Raw genomic sequence first — 18,443 nt, 5'->3', positions numbered from 1 at the left:
GTATTTTTATTGCAGGTGCCTACATTTGAAGGTTTTAGGCAAGATTAGTAATGTGTAGTGTTAGTATAGGTGTGTTGTGCCCACATGATGTAATGGTTCAATAAACTGCGCAATAATCAAAATAAATATTGACACTATTACTCACTTACGGGGAACTACATCGGTATTTGATAGACTTGTGTATTTTCTAATCTATTAGATTTTGTCTTTGTTTTACTTCAGATCAGTGTTAAATAATTATGTTGAGCACATTTTCGAGAATTTCCCAAGTACCTAAGATTAAAACGTCAACCAAAAAATGTATACAACATCACTTACAATTCGTATTTAGTAAAATGTTATTTTAGAAATTACTTAACAAAAAAATACTGGCTTTTCATCTTTGTGTGATTGTTTTTAAAGAAGACAACTCCCGCATGTATTATTGCTCTTTTAACGCAGGGACTTTTACAAACATACAAACAACTGACACAAAGTACAAACAGACGCGAAACAACTATCAGTAGATTCACAAACATTTGTTCCGGGAGGAGCCGCCCTAGAAAGACATACAATCTTGAAAAAAGATCAGATGAGAAGTAAATGTAACCGGCGGTCCTGTATGACAAGATGTATAGATGTGAATGGAGCAAGGGAAGTTTGTAAGGATCGTACCGATTGGTGATTTTTAGTCTCTACCTACCCCTATAGGAAAAAGGCGTGATGTTATGTATATATTGTTGCGTGTCGGAGTCAAACCTACATTTATAATGGACCGAGTATAGTAGTTTTTCGAGTTACATATATTATCTTAACACGAGATTACTCACAGACTTTCTAGTTTATAATAAAAGTAGATATAAACAAACCTTGTACGCGTTGTTGGTCCACTCTTGGTTATACACCGGGGGTCTGGCGCCGTTGTTCTGTTGCATAACCGGCGGGTTCACGTTCTCAGTACGCCAGTTCGTTTGCGGAGGTCCTCTGTTTAAATACAATAGATAACTAGTTTTATTACAACTCTATAATTTATCATCTATGAATAGACAAAAAATTTAGATCAAATTATACTACTTGAAGTAATTTTAATAAAGATTTTATTTTTTTTATCTTTTTTAACCCCCGACGCAAAAAGAGGGGTGTTATAAGTTTTACGTGTCTGTCTGTGTGTTCTTAGACATGTTTGATGAAAATCGGTGGAGCCGTTCAATAGTTGTAGGGATGAAAGTAGGGAGATTAACGGAATATCTGCAATAGACGTAGATGGGGACTCAAATACTTTTTAAAGGGAAATCTAGTTTTCGTGCCGAGGGTTTTGAATTTTTTTATTTATTATTGTAATTGTAAAGAATAGAGATTGCCCTAATCCGCACTCGACCAGCGTGGTGGTAGAGTTTGATTGGTGGTTTAGATGGGTTAAAATTATTTATACTTTTAATTTTTTTTTAAGAATAGTGATGGTTCTAAGGCAGAATAGACGATATTTAAATGTAGGTATAAAAGTCTTTGTATTTCTTACCCAATGAATAAGTTCCAAAATGGATGTACAGGAGGCGTGCTTGCAATTGATAATAATATTTTAATTAAAATTTTTTTATCAAATGTCTCTACGGTCTTGGCGTTAGTATATACGACTGTCGACCACGACGTTTCGGGTTGCTATTCCCGAGTCCAGCTAAGATCTTTTCTAATATATTAGAAGTTTTCTCATTAGTAACATTTTAATTACATTCGTACATACCTTTGCGACTGTGGGGGTTGTGGAGGGGCCACGTGTGCATTGTCCGTCTTCAATCGCCAATTATTGCTCAGCTGTTCCGGAGTTACAGGCTAAAACACAAACATAATATAATCTTCTAGCGTATTATATTAGCTAAAATAATAAAAATCAAGAAATACGAAATACACTTACTTTACTCTGCTGATTTGGTTCATTTTCACTTATTCTTAGTAAACTTCTAAGCAGATGTGTTCCGTGGTCCTAGGAAAAATAAAATTATTTTATTGTTTGTTTGTCGTATGATTAGTGGTCAACCTAGTGGCAAAGTTGTTCAAGCCGCCCGAGAGGCTTTTGACATGGCTTAACGATTATATCTTAGTAGACAACAGCCGGGGCCGACTTTTAACGTGCCCTCCGAAGCACGGAGACGCCCAGCTCAAGTACCACTATGCGGTCACCCACCTATGAAATGACCGCGCCAACGGTTGCTTAACCCATAGATCGTTTACCGACCGGTGAGCGCAACTGGCTATGGGCGCCTCAACTAATTATTTTATTAAAGTATACAGTCAACTTGGGTAACTTTGAATCATTTGGGTAACATTGACAGTGGGAATTTGAACTAGTTTCGATTATTTTTACATATGAAACCAACACAATTGATAAAAGTTTGCAAAACTAAAATGAATCTTTATCAAGTTGACTGTATTTATCAAAAGAAAATTTAAAACTATTCTTTTGTTGTTGTTGTTTCATGCGCGATAGAGTGTGTGTAAAGGTGGCTAATCACAGCGCCGAGGAGGCCGTGATCAGTTCAATGCGTACCTCTGATGGTCCATTAGTAGTCGGTGTGATGGAGCTGTTATGATTGTCCCCAACCACTGGTGTCTGCGCCTTATCGGCCGGAGGACTGAAACATACATACTTATGTTATAAACTAAAAGTCATTATCAGCCTAGCCTTCCAACTATGTTGGAGTCGGCTTCCAATCTCACCGGATGCAGCTGGATACCAGTGTTTAACATGGAGCGAATGCCTATCGAACCTCCGGAAACTGGGCGTTTAATATTTATCTCGACCCGAAATTCGACCCAGAAGTCATTGGGCAAAAGTCACCTCTGCAACTACTTGCCTCAGAAACAATCATTCGAAATTTTTTACCCAAAAAATCTGACTTAATTTGTTAAAGAATTCCGTCGTAAGATTTTTACGCAATTAGAATGAAATCATTTTGAAACAAACAGGTTTGAAATAAAAAATGCTACCTTATATATTTTACCTTGACTAAGTAATAATCGAACTTAAAAAGGCAGTAAAATAAGGTCAGTTACCCTCGGTTTTTGAGTATATTTGACGGTAATTTATCTTTTCAATAACGTTTTTTTGTATGAGTTGACACTATTCAATAGATAAACTACCGCTAAATGTGCCTCAGAAACCGGGGGTTAGTAATTAAGTTTAAAATAACATACATACCTATAGTTAGCGAAAGCAGAGTGATGTCCATCGTTCGGCCGCAGTACATTAGTCGGGGCGGTATTAGCCGTGAGCGGGTCGGGTCCTTTGCGGGTCGGTAGCGGCTGCGGGTCCGGTGCGATGCGGTTTGACGGCGGCTTAGGCTCCGGTGCGATGCGGTTTGACGGCGGTTTAGGTTCCGATGCGACGCGATTGGCCGACGGTTTTGGGTCCGAAGCGATGCGGTTCGACGGTGGTTTATTCTCCGACGCGTTGCGAGTTAACAGTTGGTACTGTTCCGGCGCATTACGAGGCATGAGCGGGTACGGGTCCGGCGCCGCAGTCGTTAGCGCGCCACGCAGTTTACGACCGTATGATAGATTTATTAAATTGGCCGGAGACATCCTGAGAACAAATAGTTATTCAGTTAGATATGAAAACAGTTTCTTTATAGGCTTCTTTTTTTCTTTTTCTCAAAGGGGGTAGGAAGAGACCAAAGAACGCCACTTGGTGATCCTTACAAACTTCCCATCACACATTCACATCCATACATCTTGCCATACAGGATTAGGAAGTATACAAAGAAGTATAAATAGGGTATCCTCACCTATAAAACCGGGGCTCATCGAACAGATCCTCGGCGAGCGCGCCGGGGAAGGGCTGGTCGAACATGACGTCGACGGTGACGTCCGCGTTGAGCTTGTCACTCAGCCGCACCGTGTTGGCGCTGGCCGGCGGGAGCAGGGCTGTGACGGTGCCGGCCGCGCCCAGCGGGACCGTCATGTGCGGCGCGGCGCACACCACGCGGTCGTACAGCTTGTAGTCCGCGCGCGGGTCCGCCTGGATGTTGCCGCTGTGCAGCTCCGGCTAGGGGACAGCACTTGTGTTTATACAAATAGGACAATCTACTTGGTTTATAAGCTTGTCACGTTTGTTCCGTATTAATAGTTGATGTAAGGTCTAAGTAGTTTGGGGCCTTAAACTCTTTCAATTCTAAACGATTCTCGACTTCGATTTCGATTTCAAATATTCTTTATGAAATGTCAAAAACACATTTTAGAAATACGACGCACTGACGTCACTATGTCATATTTTGGTTGGTATCAAATTAGTGTCTAATAAAATGTTTCAGTCTGTAATAATTACAATTTCAACATTATTTACGAAAAAAGCTAAACATGTCTGAGCATTTTAGACGCACCTGACCTCGTTAACCCAGTCAACTACCCAATTGTACAGTAAAATATGACCAAAGTAAAGAACAACATTGAAAGGCAAAGTTATAGTTACCTTATACAGCAACGACCACTTGACCTGCAGCGTGAGCTTGCACTCCCGCAGCTTGAGCTGCTGCAGCTGTACTTCGATGGTGTCGGCCAGGGCGCGCATCTCGGCCGCCTCCAACCCCTCCGTGCCGCACGTGCGCCGCGCCGCACTGTTGTGCTCCTGAAGTTTCAGCCAGCCTGCTACCTCTTGTACTTTGTTCTGACTGTGAGGGAATTACCAACACACTTTTGAGTTTTTTTTTTTTGCTTTAAATTTCTTCCAAACTATGTTGGACTTTTGAGTATGTTGTTTAGTATATTCTTGGAAATGAATACTGTAAGAAGCGACGAGTGAGTGTATTTTACGTCTCAGATAATCTCAGTCTCATAATCGTATCAGAAATGCGAAAGTTTGAATGTTTACATACTAACTGGACCTTTGTTAATCAATCACGAAAAAGCTACCAAACGGTTTTTTATGAAAAATATAATAAAGTATACAAAATGTTTCATTTTTAGGTCTTAGCTTGCGTTTTAGACGGTCCCCGGTCCTTTTTTTCAAGATGGCGGCCACGGGATGTTATTGACGACCCCATCAATTTTACCTTAAGCTTTTACTAGGCCCTCTACACATTAAAAAAAATAAAATTGCAACCCTAAATGCATCTTTTCAATAGACTTATAGAAACCATAGTCTACACAGACGAAATCACGTACAAGACCTATAAATAAATAAGTTTAATAGTGCTACAAATGAAATCAAGTACTGAGCTGTAGCCCTTTGTTGCACATACATGTACTGACTATACTCTTTAAAATATAGCTTGATTAAAATGACAGTTCTAAGCAAAACAGAGAACACAAATTTGTAGTGACGTCTAACGAGTATTACAAATTGAAACACGAAAAATCTGTCTTGTCTAGCATTATAACTATTTTTTAAATACAGATCCTCAATAAGAAATCAGAATAATTCAATACAATCAGCCTTTAAACCAAAAATCAGTACTATTTTCTTTAGTCTTTCAACCTCTCTACAAGGCTACGTCATGTTGCAAAAATTTTAGTGATGAGACACAATAGATAAGAATAAATCGATTGATTAAAACAATATTAACAATAATTGTTATTTTTCATTAAGTAAATCAGTATATTACTATCATCTTCATCCCTACCATCAGAATTGCACCATTAACTGAATAAATTAATTTTATTTAACTGTATTCATTGATTTTTTTAATTGATCCTAATTAATACTAAACTAGGAGAGGTCTCCGTGCGGTGTTAAAAGTAGGGCTGGTCGTCCTATACGAATTTGCTTAAACAATAAGATTCACAACAACAATTCGTAAAAGCAAATTTAAAAATAATTGAATCGAATATAATTATTTTAGATTTGATTTTTTCGCTATCGATTTTGATCAATACTTCTACAACCCTAGTCAAAACAGTTTGACATCTGTCATTCTAATCAAGCTATATTTTAAAGAGTATAGTTATTAAGTTCTGTATTTGTAATTTTTCTTTATGTATTACAAAAATAAATAAGTATATATAATTCTTCTGTAATAAATATATAATTTTTGTGTGTGTTCAAGGGGATCTGAGAATGGTTTAGATTTACAATTTTGTCCGCTGGACAATGTTTTTTTGACGTGTAGACAGGACAACGTCTGTCGGGTCCGCTAGTAAATAAGTAAAATAGTGCTACAAACCCCATCTCATCGGGGAACAGGTCGCTCTCAAAGAAGACGTCTCTATACAGCTCGTGCGCCAGGTTGTCGAACAGCTCCGGGAACTTGGCGGCGTAGGCACGCACCAGCGCGATGCACCGCGACGAGTACGACCACGCGTTCGACACCCGGCAGCGACGGGTGAACCCCGATACCTCTTGATTCTGACAAACAAACATCATTTATCATAACTTTTAAACTCTCGCGTTGCATGTTTAATGTATAATAGAATACGGGAATTAACGCGAACACGCATTTTACCTTAAAATGCTTAACGTTTCAGTCGGCCTGTGACCACGGCGAGTGCAACCTGCGCCGAAACGTTAGGTAAAATGCGTGTTCGCGTATTAACGCGATCTCGTATTCTATTATACATTAAACATCATTTATACCTATTTGTATATTATACGTATCGAGTACCTCCAAGTTTTCAAAGGCACGTTAAATAGGGATGTTTCAAAGGTAATAGAACAGAAATTATAATTAGTCCACCAGTCAGATAATTTAAAAATATTTGACACGTATTTTTTTCATTAAAAATCAATTAAGTTACTTACTTAAAAAGCGTTAACTTATGTAGTGGGGGCTAATGACGTGACGGTGTTGTACATTTTGTATTCTAAAGTGACGTCATGCGACTTTTCAACTCAATGTATCGCGGTAATAATTTGATAATGCACGAATATGAAAAATACGTGTGTAATTATTTTTTACAATCTACTAGCTAAATGGACTATAAAACAAAATTAGTCATCATCCCTATTGTAAGTCCCGGCTGCCATTTTTTAAGATCTATGACAGTCGTTACCAGTTGTCAAAAGCTTGATCATCTGACATCGTCAATTGTGACAGACAATTGACGATGTCAGATGATCGGCGGTCTTAGCGAGGGGTATCGTATTTTAACCCAGTTTATTTAGTGTAGAGGTCCGATAGGCAATCACTCTATGTAAAACACTGACTCCAACATAGTTGGATGATAGCAAGACAGATGACGATATTATATTCGTCGACGAGAATGGGAACAATGGGATTAAATGGTACTATATAGAAGTAAGTCAGCTAGTAACATGATATTAATAATAAGTTTACCTTCTTATTAAACTTGAGGTTGAGTCCGATGTTGAGTTTGTTGAGACTCTCCGTGGGACGGTCGTGTCTCTCGCCCGCGATCACTAGCACCGTGCCCGTTATCCGCGACAACATCTGAGGCGATATACCTGTATACGTACACACAATAAACTTTAAAGATAATCACAAGTTTGAAGATTCGTACCTCTATCTTAGAAACTGACGAACTCCTATGCAACATTTCATTCACTATTTTATTTCCCTTAAGGATGGATTAATAAAAAATCCTTTTTAAAATGTAGGCATCCCCTAATGCCTACATTTTAAAAGGGACCCCTGGTTCGAATTTCATGTTTCTAACTTTTATAGTTTAGGCTCATTAAACAATCGCTCAATGTTGTAACGCGCCAGTGTTAAGTCAACAAATTCGAACAATTTAAAAAAGTACAATCTATATCAGTGGTCCATGTAATTCATACACAATTCCGACACAAAGCACAAAGTAAAAATCATTAGTGCAAAATACGACTCTAATGACATTGAAATATGGCTTCTCATTTTTATTTGTAATAGTCATTTATTCCTTTTCATATTTCAGTGAACGTTAACCTTTCGTATGCCGGACCCGCGCCGCGTCAAAAATGTCCCATCTGCCACGTCATTTTAAACGCACATTGCGTCTATATCGCGCAGATCTACTGATACGAAGCTTCAAAAATCGGCGCGCAGACCTGCGTTCTGGCATACATAAGGTTAAATGCCATCAGCTGAGTTTGTGGACTACCATCGTCAATAAAATAGTATGACATGTCCTTTACTCTAGTGTTAGTTATTTCGTGATGTAATTTGATCAAGAAGTCGGGCAACAAATAAATTTAATAAGTACCGCAAGCAGCCGCAGCGTGGTGGGCACTCTTGTAGGGGCTGGAGAAGTTGTGCACGCTGGGCACGGGCTCGCCGCGCTCCGTCAGCGACACCTTGATGCGACCCGACTTGATGCACTCCGAGTCCACCACCTAGCATAATAAGTAGATTATTAAACAATATGAATAAAAGAAAAACAAATCTTCCCTTGAAATTAGAGAATATTTAATGGTAAAGCTCCAGCACATCGTCTGAGAGTATGGATTTAAAAGAATTCTAAAGTAAGCAAAGCTTCAGTACAATGTTTTCCTTCACCGTTAAGTCAGCGATGATAAATGAGAATGGCCAGAAAAGCACGGTAATTTGACTGCAATTTGGAACTGTATGACTAAGAAAATACACAAGGTGACACTAACACTAGCTGTCTTACTAATAAAATTGCTCGTCCACGGCGTCGGAGTTGGAGCATACCGATCGTCAGGATTTGTTGCTTTGTATATTTGATGATATACAGTATAAAGTCACTTTCAAGCAATTTTGAAACAGCACCAAAAAGACAAAATCGGTGAAGTACAAGTCAGAACATATACTATGCTTATAACTAAGACAGAAAGAAGCCACTCACGGTAGCCAGACTGCCGTAATGTTGTCCAGCAGTGAGCAGGAACACATGAGACCCGGGTGGATATGCCTCCTGCGGCGTGGAGAACTGCCCCCCCTCCTGTATGACGTGCGCGCGCACGTCGGGCACGACGGCCTGCAGCGCGTAGCCGCACGGCACCGCGCACCACTCCGCCTCCTGCACCATCTTCACGTTGTCTTGTATCACGTACTTGAAACCTGCAGTAAAAAAAATATACGAGAATACTTTATATATGATATTGTAAAACCCCGAACTGTGGTAAATCTTAAGATTTACTAACTCTTAATGGTAAAAGTCCGAACAATTTTTTTACATACATATTGCCTGGTATGCCCAAAAATGAATCTAGCAGCCAGTCCCGGTATCACCCAGCTATACAATTTACTTATAAATAATCTAGATAAACCTAGCATGCAAGGTTGTTGTTGGAGTATAGTTAAAAGTTAGGTTATAAATACGATTATTATTATTTCAAGGTGCAGAACATCTTACCTTTTAAATTCACTGCGTGGATGATTGTTCTTACATCACCTAATTCGATTCCAAGACGGTTCATATTACTGGAAGGAAAAAAAAGTATTACAATGTCATCGACACTATTGTTTATTTACTTACTGAACACATATTCCTTATTTGTTTTATATTAACGTAATTACTAATAGCCGCGCGGATCGATCTCTGAAGTAAAGCCACGCTTGCCGAGGTTGATCTGTGGATGGGTGACCATCTTACACATATCAAGTTCCTCCGTGTTTCGGAAGACACGTTAAATTGTGGATCCCGGCTGTCATTTTCGAAGACCTTTGACAGTCGTTAACAGTATTCAGAAGCTTGAAAGTCTTACAACCAGTCTTATCGAAGGGTATCGTGTTATAACCCAGGTAACTGGGTTGTGGAGGTCAGATAGGCAGTCGCTCCATGTAAAACACTGGTATCCAGCTGCATCTGGTGAGATTGGAAGCCAACTCCAACATAGTTTGGAACAAAGGCTAAGCTAATATAATATTTAATTATAATGCTGTGTTTACTCACTGTTCAATAATGGTAGATCGTTCTCCTATCCACTGTTTGTGCAGGTTGCCTTGATTGAACTCTGTCGTGTAGTTGTCTACGTTGTTGTTCTGCTTATCCACGCAGTGCAAGCGTCGCTTCTCGTTTGAAACTGATATTACTCTGTAACAATTATTATATTATAATTATACATTATACAAATATTAATAAATTAAGAATATTCAGGTATTTTGATAGGATCCTTACAAAGTTCCCTTCACCCAAAAGTATCTTGTTTTAAACGACCGCCAGTTACGAGTACTACGCACCGGACCTTTTTAAGACATCAGCGATTTGACTTATTTTATAAAACAATATAATAGATAAACACGTTTTTTGTGTATGTAATCGTACGGATTTGGATCGTTTGGATCAAAACACTAATAGTTTACGTCAATACTTACTTAGCTCTAGTTAGATGTGGCCAGCCCACCCATATGACTTTCCCCAGCATCTGTTGAGCCACGTTCTCTAGCGGCGGTTCGACTGGGTCATCTCTTATAATCTCTACAATCATGTTCTCATTGCGAGACACCGTGTCGAACACTTTCACTTTACCTTTCTTGAGGCTTGTCTGCAAAACATAAGCTAGGTTAACTTGTGCTATTAAATAAAATTAATAAATATCATTGGACAACTCACACACGGTCACTAAATTCCAAACAAAGCGCGGCTTGTACTATGGTAACCAATCTATACTAATATTATAAAGCTGAAGAGTTTGTTTGTCTGATTGTTTGTTTCAACGCGCTAATCTCAGGAACTACTGGTCCGATTTAAAAAAATCTTTCAGTGTTAGATAGCCCATTTATCGAGGAAGGTAATAAGCTATATATCATTACGCTACGACCAATAGGAGCAGAGTACCAGTAGAAAATGTTACAAAAACGGGGATCATTGCGCGGACGCGAACAGCGAAGTTGCGCGGGTCAGCTAGTGTATTAATAAAATTAATAAATAATATCATTGGACAGCTCACACGCAGTTATTTGATTCCAAACTAAGCAGAGTTTGTACTATGGTAACCAATTAACTGATAAACATATTAAATACATACTTAATCAGGCTCAGAATAGATACTCGTGCTCGTTACACAATTATTGGTCCCGGGTGGGATTCGAACCAAGCAGACGCAGCGCTACGGTTATCGCGGTTATGGCGAGTTAACCACTTTAACCACTGCGCCAATCGTAAAGTTTGTTATTAAGTAAACCTACAAATTTATATTATAGAAAATTCACAAACACGTGTCCATACATCCGTACTTACAAACTTTCGCATTCATAATGTTATAGTAGGAAGTAACATGACTATCTTCCCTTAAGAAAAATAAAATAAAGACATATAGGACTATATAAAGGAATGTACTACGAACTGACTTGATACTTAAGGATAATAAATACTAATGCCATCAAAAACATCCTGTAAAAAACCTCAAGTCTCGCAGCGTAAAAAGTGGTGAGATCTATGTAATACCAAGTCGATTAATCTGTTTAGTCTCTACTGAAAGGACCTTCTGTCTTAAGTTATTACATAAGTTATTATCATGCCAATATTAAAAATATTTTACGTTTAAAACAAATAAATCGACCTGGCCATCGCATCCTCATACAGTAGGTACCTATGTACACCTATTATTTTCTATTATACTACAGTAATAAATAATTCATTAACTGCAAATGTAACCTTGTAATCCTATATAAATGTATAAGATTACAAAGTTATTCTTGCAGTTAATGTATTTAGAAAACTGGACTGAAATTAGAAAATATTGAAATTTTCTCATAATTAAGATACTAAATTCTATTTGTATTCTAAATTTGAAGCTTCTAAGTCTGCTAGAAATGCCTTAGACTTTTGATGATCGGTGAGTCAGTGAGTCAGTGAATCAGTGAGTGACAAAATTCAAAACTTTAACAAGTTGTCATTCTTAAAGTACTGGTTCAAATTGACTGAAATTTTCAATATACCGTGTTCATACAATGACTGATAAGTCACTAAAAATTCAGGCTTCTTGTTTTATCCACAACGAAATTATAGGGGGTCGAAAATGGCCTGAATTGCTTCGAGAAAAGATGGTACGGCCGTGCCGCTTTTTTTTGCTCGACTTGCGGGGGCACTGCCGTGCCCCCAGATAAAGGAATGTAATATAAACTAACTTGATACAGTCAACTTGGGGAACTTTGAATCATTTGGGTAACATTGAACGTAGGAATTTGAACTAGTATCGATTATTTTTTTATATGAAACCAACACAATTGATAAAGATTGATTTTAGTTTTGCAAACTTTTATCAATTGTGTTACCCAAAAGTTACCCAAGTTGACTGTACTTAAGAAAAATAAAATAATAAAGTAAAGTAATATGACCTTACCTGATACTTAAGATGTCTCATGGTAGGGAAGCCCGGGAACAGCATGTCTCTCTTAGCATTAGGCAGCATGCCGCGCTTGAGCTCGCTCTCAGACACCTCCAGCTCCTGGCGATACACGGCCTGCTCAACCGCGTGACACTCCTGTATGGGCGGAAAGTATTCCGGTGCTCTCGCTTCTCCTACAAAAAAAAACCATTTTTGATATTTTTATTGCCATTTTACGAGAGAGGTTCGAGGCAATAGTCGTAGAGTCGCAAATTTTTCAGCGAAAAAATCAATACAAAGTTTTTCATTATAGAAATGCTGATGTAAAAATATTTGTCGCTGAACTTGGGCCATTACAAACGTGCGAACTATATTATTTTATTGGACTCTCACACTCACGGATTACACATTATGTGATTTTTTTATTAAGACGTAGCAATATCTTTGTAACGGCCGAGTACAGTATTCACATACATAAAATGTCATTATCAAATGAGTGATTCAATATTAAAGAAAGTGTTTAAGCATTTAAGGAGCTAGCCAAAAGCTAGCATTTCAAAAATTGCAATTACTTTGTTATTTACCTAGATTCTGAGAGGTCCAATTATACACCATCATAGGACCATGTGAGTTGCGTTTCTTCTCTTCCTCTGTTAATCTCTGGTAGCAAGGCTCCATCGCTGACAGTAGATTTACCTACAAGTAAATAATTCATTAAGTTAGTAGTTCTCATTTATTCAGGTTCATATTATGTTGTAAATTTTGATCGGCAGTCAAAAAAGAAAAATCATTAATATTTTTGTGAGTTTGATTTAGTATGCTGGATATTAAAAAGTATTTAATGAGAAATTTTGCTTCCTTGTAATAAAGGAAACGTTAACTGAGCGCTGATTGTAATAAAATAACAATTAATTCTGATATAGTTTGTATTATTAGGGTTCCGTACCGAAAGGGTAAAACGGGACCCTATTACTAAGCCTCCGCTGTCAGCCTATTTGTCTCAAGGCTGTATGTCATAATTAGTCATAAACCGTGAAAGCTAGAAAGCTGACATTTTTACAAATTAACGATGTCTTTTGTCAAAAATATTTTCTTAGCTTCAAACAAAACATTGACGAAACTTTTGGGTATCCATAGATAAAACGTCAAACACTTTTCACACGAATAATTTTAACCATGAAAACATAATATCGTTAAAACTATCAAAAGTTTAATAATACTACTTACTTCATCAATAAAAGGTATCAAAACGACGGCCTCCCATTCGTTCCTCTTGCCGTTGAGATCAGTTTCAAAGTTGATGGGGTAATAATGTACTATGGGAGAGTCTTCATCCGTCATCAGGTCGTGGAAGGGCATCGGTAATAACTGCTTACTCGCCGCCGGTAATACTGCTAACAACTGTATACAAATAATATAATAAATAATAATAAAATAAATTTAACCCATTAATGTCCCACTGCTGGGCAAGGGGCTCCCGTAATGAGGGAGGGGTTAGGCCTCGAGTCCACCACGCTGGCCAAGTGCGGGTTGGAGAAATAATAATAATGTAAAATTGTATAATAGTTAGCACAATTTCTTATTGCTATAAACGGGACAGATTATTGAAATGAAAAAAAAAACCCAATAACATTTTGCCTAATCCGGGTATCTATCGAACTCGAGTCTTCGTGATCAACAATCTCACGCTACCGTTGTTTGCTCTAAAATATACATTTATTGAGCAAGCATGTGGGCGTATATTATATACTTCAAAATATAATAATAGTGTACTTGAAGCACGAATCGGATCTGAACGGAATTTCGATGACCGATAGCTCAATTTTTAAATTGGTAAACATATTTCACTTACAAAATATGCGGCAAATGTTTTCATACCTGTTCAAAAGGTTTAAAAGGTTCTCCCAGCTCGAACTCAATCTTGAGATCCTTGAATCCCTTAATATCGGATATATAGGGCGCGTAGTGATGCGGGTAGTACCAGCACCACGACGGACAGCCCTTATAGTAATAGTACAAGTTCCACTGTATCGCTCGCACGTACCCTTCGGCTTGGTCTGCTAGTACCTCGCTATGATATACAAGAACATTAGTAGCGAATATTTATGAGAATATTTTTGTTCGCTTGCTCAAAATTGAGTAAAAATATGTATACGTTGACACATTTTTAAAAGTAGCTTAAACACAGAAAGCTTTAAATTTAATAGACGGTCATGTCCACGGGCAAGCGTGTAGACGTGCCCGCCGGACCTGGCAACTATAGGTTTGTGAAACGTTTGCTAGTGTACGAACGTCGGAAGTCTGGCAGACTCGCCCGTTGCACGTTCGAGCGGCCCGATATTGCTGCACCAGCAATTATGATTGTTTTTCCTCTCCTTGTACTGTGTAGATAGTTGCGGCAGTAATAATCTGATGAGTCAGTGTAGTGGACTGTTGGATAGACATACCAATACAAAGCGCGGGTATGTCTGTCTAGTCAATTTCCCGGCTAATAGGCGTACATTCCTGCTACGCTGAATCACTTACGCACCGTCAGTTGCGTATTTCATAGAACAATCTGTCACATGTTAGCGTCGCTGTGCAGGTTACATAGAATTGTATTAGTACGTGACACCTTACGTGCCGTAAACCTAAATATTAATTTAATTATAACTTTTATATAACTCTTAATAATTTTTTTTTTTTATAGACAACTCCCGCACTAAGAATTGCTCTTGTGTCGCGGGGATTATTCCATTACTCAAAAGAAAATGGCAACGTATACATATTTTTGCTTATAATTTGACAGAGACATTGGCATTGTTTTAAGCAATTAAATTTAAAATAAATAAGATTAAAGATAGCTCGTAACGTTTAAATTTAAGATATATAGATCCAATATGATATTTAGAAATCATTCAGAGCTACATCAAACTGTGTACGCACTTGTGGGCAATGAGAAACTAATTTAAATATATCAAAATTTTACAAACTCAACTGCTTGATATGTTTGTAAATCCAAAAAATAGAAGGTACGTTGTCTAATATATTATGAACACTAATGCATGATCGAAAAATTATTTTATCAGTTTTTCGATATTTCGACTATTACTTTTCTTTAATTACCTTTAAGTCTCTTTAAACCTTAAAACGTACGTTTTAAAAGTCCAGAAATGCGTACACAGTTTTTAAAATAAATAAGTATAGACACCATAATATAACAGAATAAAATCACGAATCAGCACTCAACACTCAAACAGAAAGAGTTTCAGAAAACAAACTTAAACTACAAAGTAAACAGGTACATAGATATTATGCAATCAAAACATATTCAACAGAAAAGGCATTCGCATCACAAATATAGAAATACACACTTAATTTGACTGGATTATACAATAACCGAGTAAATATTTTAAAGATTTTTTTATCCGACTTGATAAATAATAAAGGAAGTTCTGAAATCACCCATTTTTGTAACAAACCAATAATATCATCATATAACTTTTTACTATATGGACTAATTATAAGTTACTAGCAGACCCGCGCAACTTCGCTTGCGTCACATAAGAGAGAATGGGTAAATTTTTTCCCCGTTTTTGTAACATTTTTCACTGGTACTCTGCTCCTACTGGTCGTAGCGTGATGATATATAGCCTATAACCTTCTTCGATAAATGGGCTATCTAACACTGAAAGAATTTTTCAAATCGGACCAGTAGTTTCTGATATTAGCGCGTTCAAACAAACAAACTCTTCAGCTTTATAATATTAGTATAGATTTTTTTTATTTTATAACTGGTGCTCCCAATGTTACTGGATTGAACTGCTAAGCTTCGACCAAACCAAATTTAGCATTGAAGTCAGTTTTTTAGCAATTATCATATTATTATAAGACGTGTTGTCAAATTATGTGTGTATACTATATTCGTGAATGAGCTACATACCTAAAGTATTTGCACATATCGTTATACCTGTGGCACATATGTTAGTAAATGATTTATGAGCCAATTTTTAAGTTCTAATTGTCCACAAGAATCGTTATTTAAAACCTACCCTGCTTTGCTAGTTTCCCAAAGTTAGAAAATACTATGGCATATGAAACAAAATAATTAAATGCTTTATATCATTGCAATAGAATAGAATTTTAAATATAGTCTTCAAGTGATTCGGGCACGTATACTTTGTACGTACACGTACATGTACGAAACAACGAACAGATCCATCTTTTTCGAGTGCACTCTCAAAAACAAGATCTATTTATCACAAATAGTACTCCTACTACATAAGACCATTTTTCAAGAGTATCTCAATAGAATATAATAACTCTTTTATTGGTTATTTAATTGCCTACCTATTACACTATATCTACGGAATAGAAACTGACGATTCTTGTGGATGTCAAAAGAAATTTTAAATAATTTCAATTTAAATGATAAATATGACAAAACTTACTCAGTGACTTTAGAATAATCTAACTTATTCATGTAGTAATCTTTCTTGTGTAGGATGAACTCCATCTCCATATTTTGTTCCTCTGTAGACAATATCACAATTAAATGACGAAAAAAGATACTTATTGAAAGTGGTCTAAGTATTATTATTTATCGAATGGTTCGTGGCCAACTTCAAGTCAAAGATGTTTAAGACGCCCGCAGGTCATTTAGCTCAACAACTGTTATCTTAACCCGCAACGAGTTTTTCCTTGCCATTCGAATTCGATCACCCATCCATTGGATGTCCGCGCCAAATGTTGCTTAACTCACATATCGATAAAAGTTAATCAACTCACCATCGCTAGTCTCCTCGTATCCGTCTTCCTCGTCCATGTCATCCATGAACTGAAATACAACCATACAATCAATACTTTCATGGATTTTTAATAAAAGCTGACAGCAAAATACTTGTTTCCTAAAGAAAGCAGCATTCGAATTAGTGTCTGAACTGTCACAGACAGACAGACGCACTTAGGGTCAGCTTACACCGAGACGCGACGCGACGTTGTACCGCACCGCGCAGCGTATTTTCAAATCACATAAAGAAATGTGTATCCATATTTTTATTTAAAGACCACTCCCGCTCTAGAACTGCACTTGTGTCGCGGGGACTGTTGCAAACATGCAAACAACGGACACAAAGTGCAACCAGAGGGAGTTAAACCCACGAGCTCCCGACGCAATGGTAGCGGAATGGCGATCTAAACCGACACATACAATTTTAATTCGCTCTATAAATTGTGCGCGCCGCGATTCTTCGCGTCGAAGTCCATCATCTTTGGTCAAACTTATGCCCAACTCATAATAGTGTCTTTACTCACCAAATCTTGTGTAGCGTTGATAAGCGCTTGCAGTTCATCGTCTGGCTTGTTCGCCTTTATGTCTTCCACGTTCACATTGAACGTTTCGTCGTTGTTCGGCTTGTACTGTAATACAAACGTTCCTTTGTTACGATATGAGAAGATAATGATTAAATATAATGGTTTGTTTTTAGAAGTGAAAGTAAGCTTTATAGTTACTATGTTAATACGTTCTATTGTATTTTCTAGATCAGATAAAGACACTTTATGAGAAATTTAAAACGTCAGTCAAATATTTCACTAACTATCTAAGAATATAAAAAAAAATTGCCCTTCCGTTGTTTCCTCCAAACTCCAAACTTCCATAAGTTTTGTGTCTTAGGATTACACACTTTTGTTTTTACCTATGCATTCGCATTCCGAAAGATCGGAAAAAATTGCTCGCCTTTCGTTTTATTCGTCATGTGTATTTTCGCAATTTTATTAAATAGTTTTATAATCTGCTATCTTTACTAAAAAGTTTTATAATCTGCAACCAATAACAGCTGATCTAGACTGTCACCGATTGAACTTAAATAAATATCTAACTTGATACGGTACCTCTCTCCTCTCATTGGCATTCGGCCGTCTGCCAGTCTTGGCCTCGAAATACTTGAGGTCAGCGTATGTGTCCTGGAACTTCTCCTTGTCTATCTTGGCCAGTTCCTGCATGAACACCTCGAAACGGGCCAGGTTTAAGTCACCCGCCTCGTTAATATAGCCTGGCGAAGGATATTTTATTATAGAAAATTGAATTTACAATGGCTGTCAGTACAATAGTGGCAAAACTAAGAAAAATAATAATACAATGATTATTTTTGGAAAACCATTAATTGACAGCTGAAGATAAATAAGCGAGAGAGTATGAATAGTTTTGCTTTAGAATAAAGTTCTATTTCAGTCATCTGTAGTGAATAAGTGAGTCTGAATATTTCATAGCAAAAATGGATATTAATTGGAATACCATCCCGTATTGCCATTTGGAGACGTTTGA

At 37.4% G+C, this 18,443-nt stretch overlaps 1 protein-coding gene across 2 annotated transcripts in view; it reads right to left on the bottom strand.

Moving 5' to 3' along the window:
• The window catches only part of pcm (5'-3' exoribonuclease pacman), a 34,618-nt gene that overhangs the window by 10,495 nt on the left and 5,680 nt on the right, over window positions 1–18,443 (bottom strand). Inside the window, exons 7-29 of one of the 2 annotated variants that reach the window (XM_076114774.1) lie at window positions 18,011–18,171; window positions 17,432–17,536; window positions 16,907–16,955; window positions 16,570–16,651; window positions 14,018–14,210; window positions 13,367–13,540; window positions 12,724–12,835; window positions 12,155–12,333; window positions 10,185–10,354; window positions 9,763–9,903; window positions 9,223–9,290; window positions 8,713–8,927; window positions 8,110–8,239; window positions 7,245–7,372; window positions 6,135–6,316; window positions 4,445–4,643; window positions 3,762–4,021; window positions 3,176–3,559; window positions 2,525–2,609; window positions 1,892–1,960; window positions 1,721–1,809; window positions 1,499–1,537; window positions 849–963 (exon numbers count right to left, since the gene is read on the bottom strand). In XM_076114774.1, coding sequence (XP_075970889.1) covers window positions 849–963; window positions 1,499–1,537; window positions 1,721–1,809; window positions 1,892–1,960; window positions 2,525–2,609; window positions 3,176–3,559; window positions 3,762–4,021; window positions 4,445–4,643; window positions 6,135–6,316; window positions 7,245–7,372; window positions 8,110–8,239; window positions 8,713–8,927; window positions 9,223–9,290; window positions 9,763–9,903; window positions 10,185–10,354; window positions 12,155–12,333; window positions 12,724–12,835; window positions 13,367–13,540; window positions 14,018–14,210; window positions 16,570–16,651; window positions 16,907–16,955; window positions 17,432–17,536; window positions 18,011–18,171 — 3,329 coding nt within the window. The remainder of the gene's footprint in view (window positions 1–848; window positions 964–1,498; window positions 1,538–1,720; window positions 1,810–1,891; window positions 1,961–2,524; window positions 2,610–3,175; window positions 3,560–3,761; window positions 4,022–4,444; window positions 4,644–6,134; window positions 6,317–7,244; window positions 7,373–8,109; window positions 8,240–8,712; window positions 8,928–9,222; window positions 9,291–9,762; window positions 9,904–10,184; window positions 10,355–12,154; window positions 12,334–12,723; window positions 12,836–13,366; window positions 13,541–14,017; window positions 14,211–16,569; window positions 16,652–16,906; window positions 16,956–17,431; window positions 17,537–18,010; window positions 18,172–18,443) is intronic. The other variant, XM_076114775.1, reaches the window with a different exon arrangement.

This window comes from Anticarsia gemmatalis, chromosome 5 (assembly GCF_050436995.1).
Source record: "Anticarsia gemmatalis isolate Benzon Research Colony breed Stoneville strain chromosome 5, ilAntGemm2 primary, whole genome shotgun sequence".
Lineage (NCBI taxonomy): Eukaryota > Metazoa > Arthropoda > Insecta > Lepidoptera > Erebidae > Anticarsia > Anticarsia gemmatalis.
This window is presented reverse-complemented; position numbering and strand designations above follow the sequence as displayed.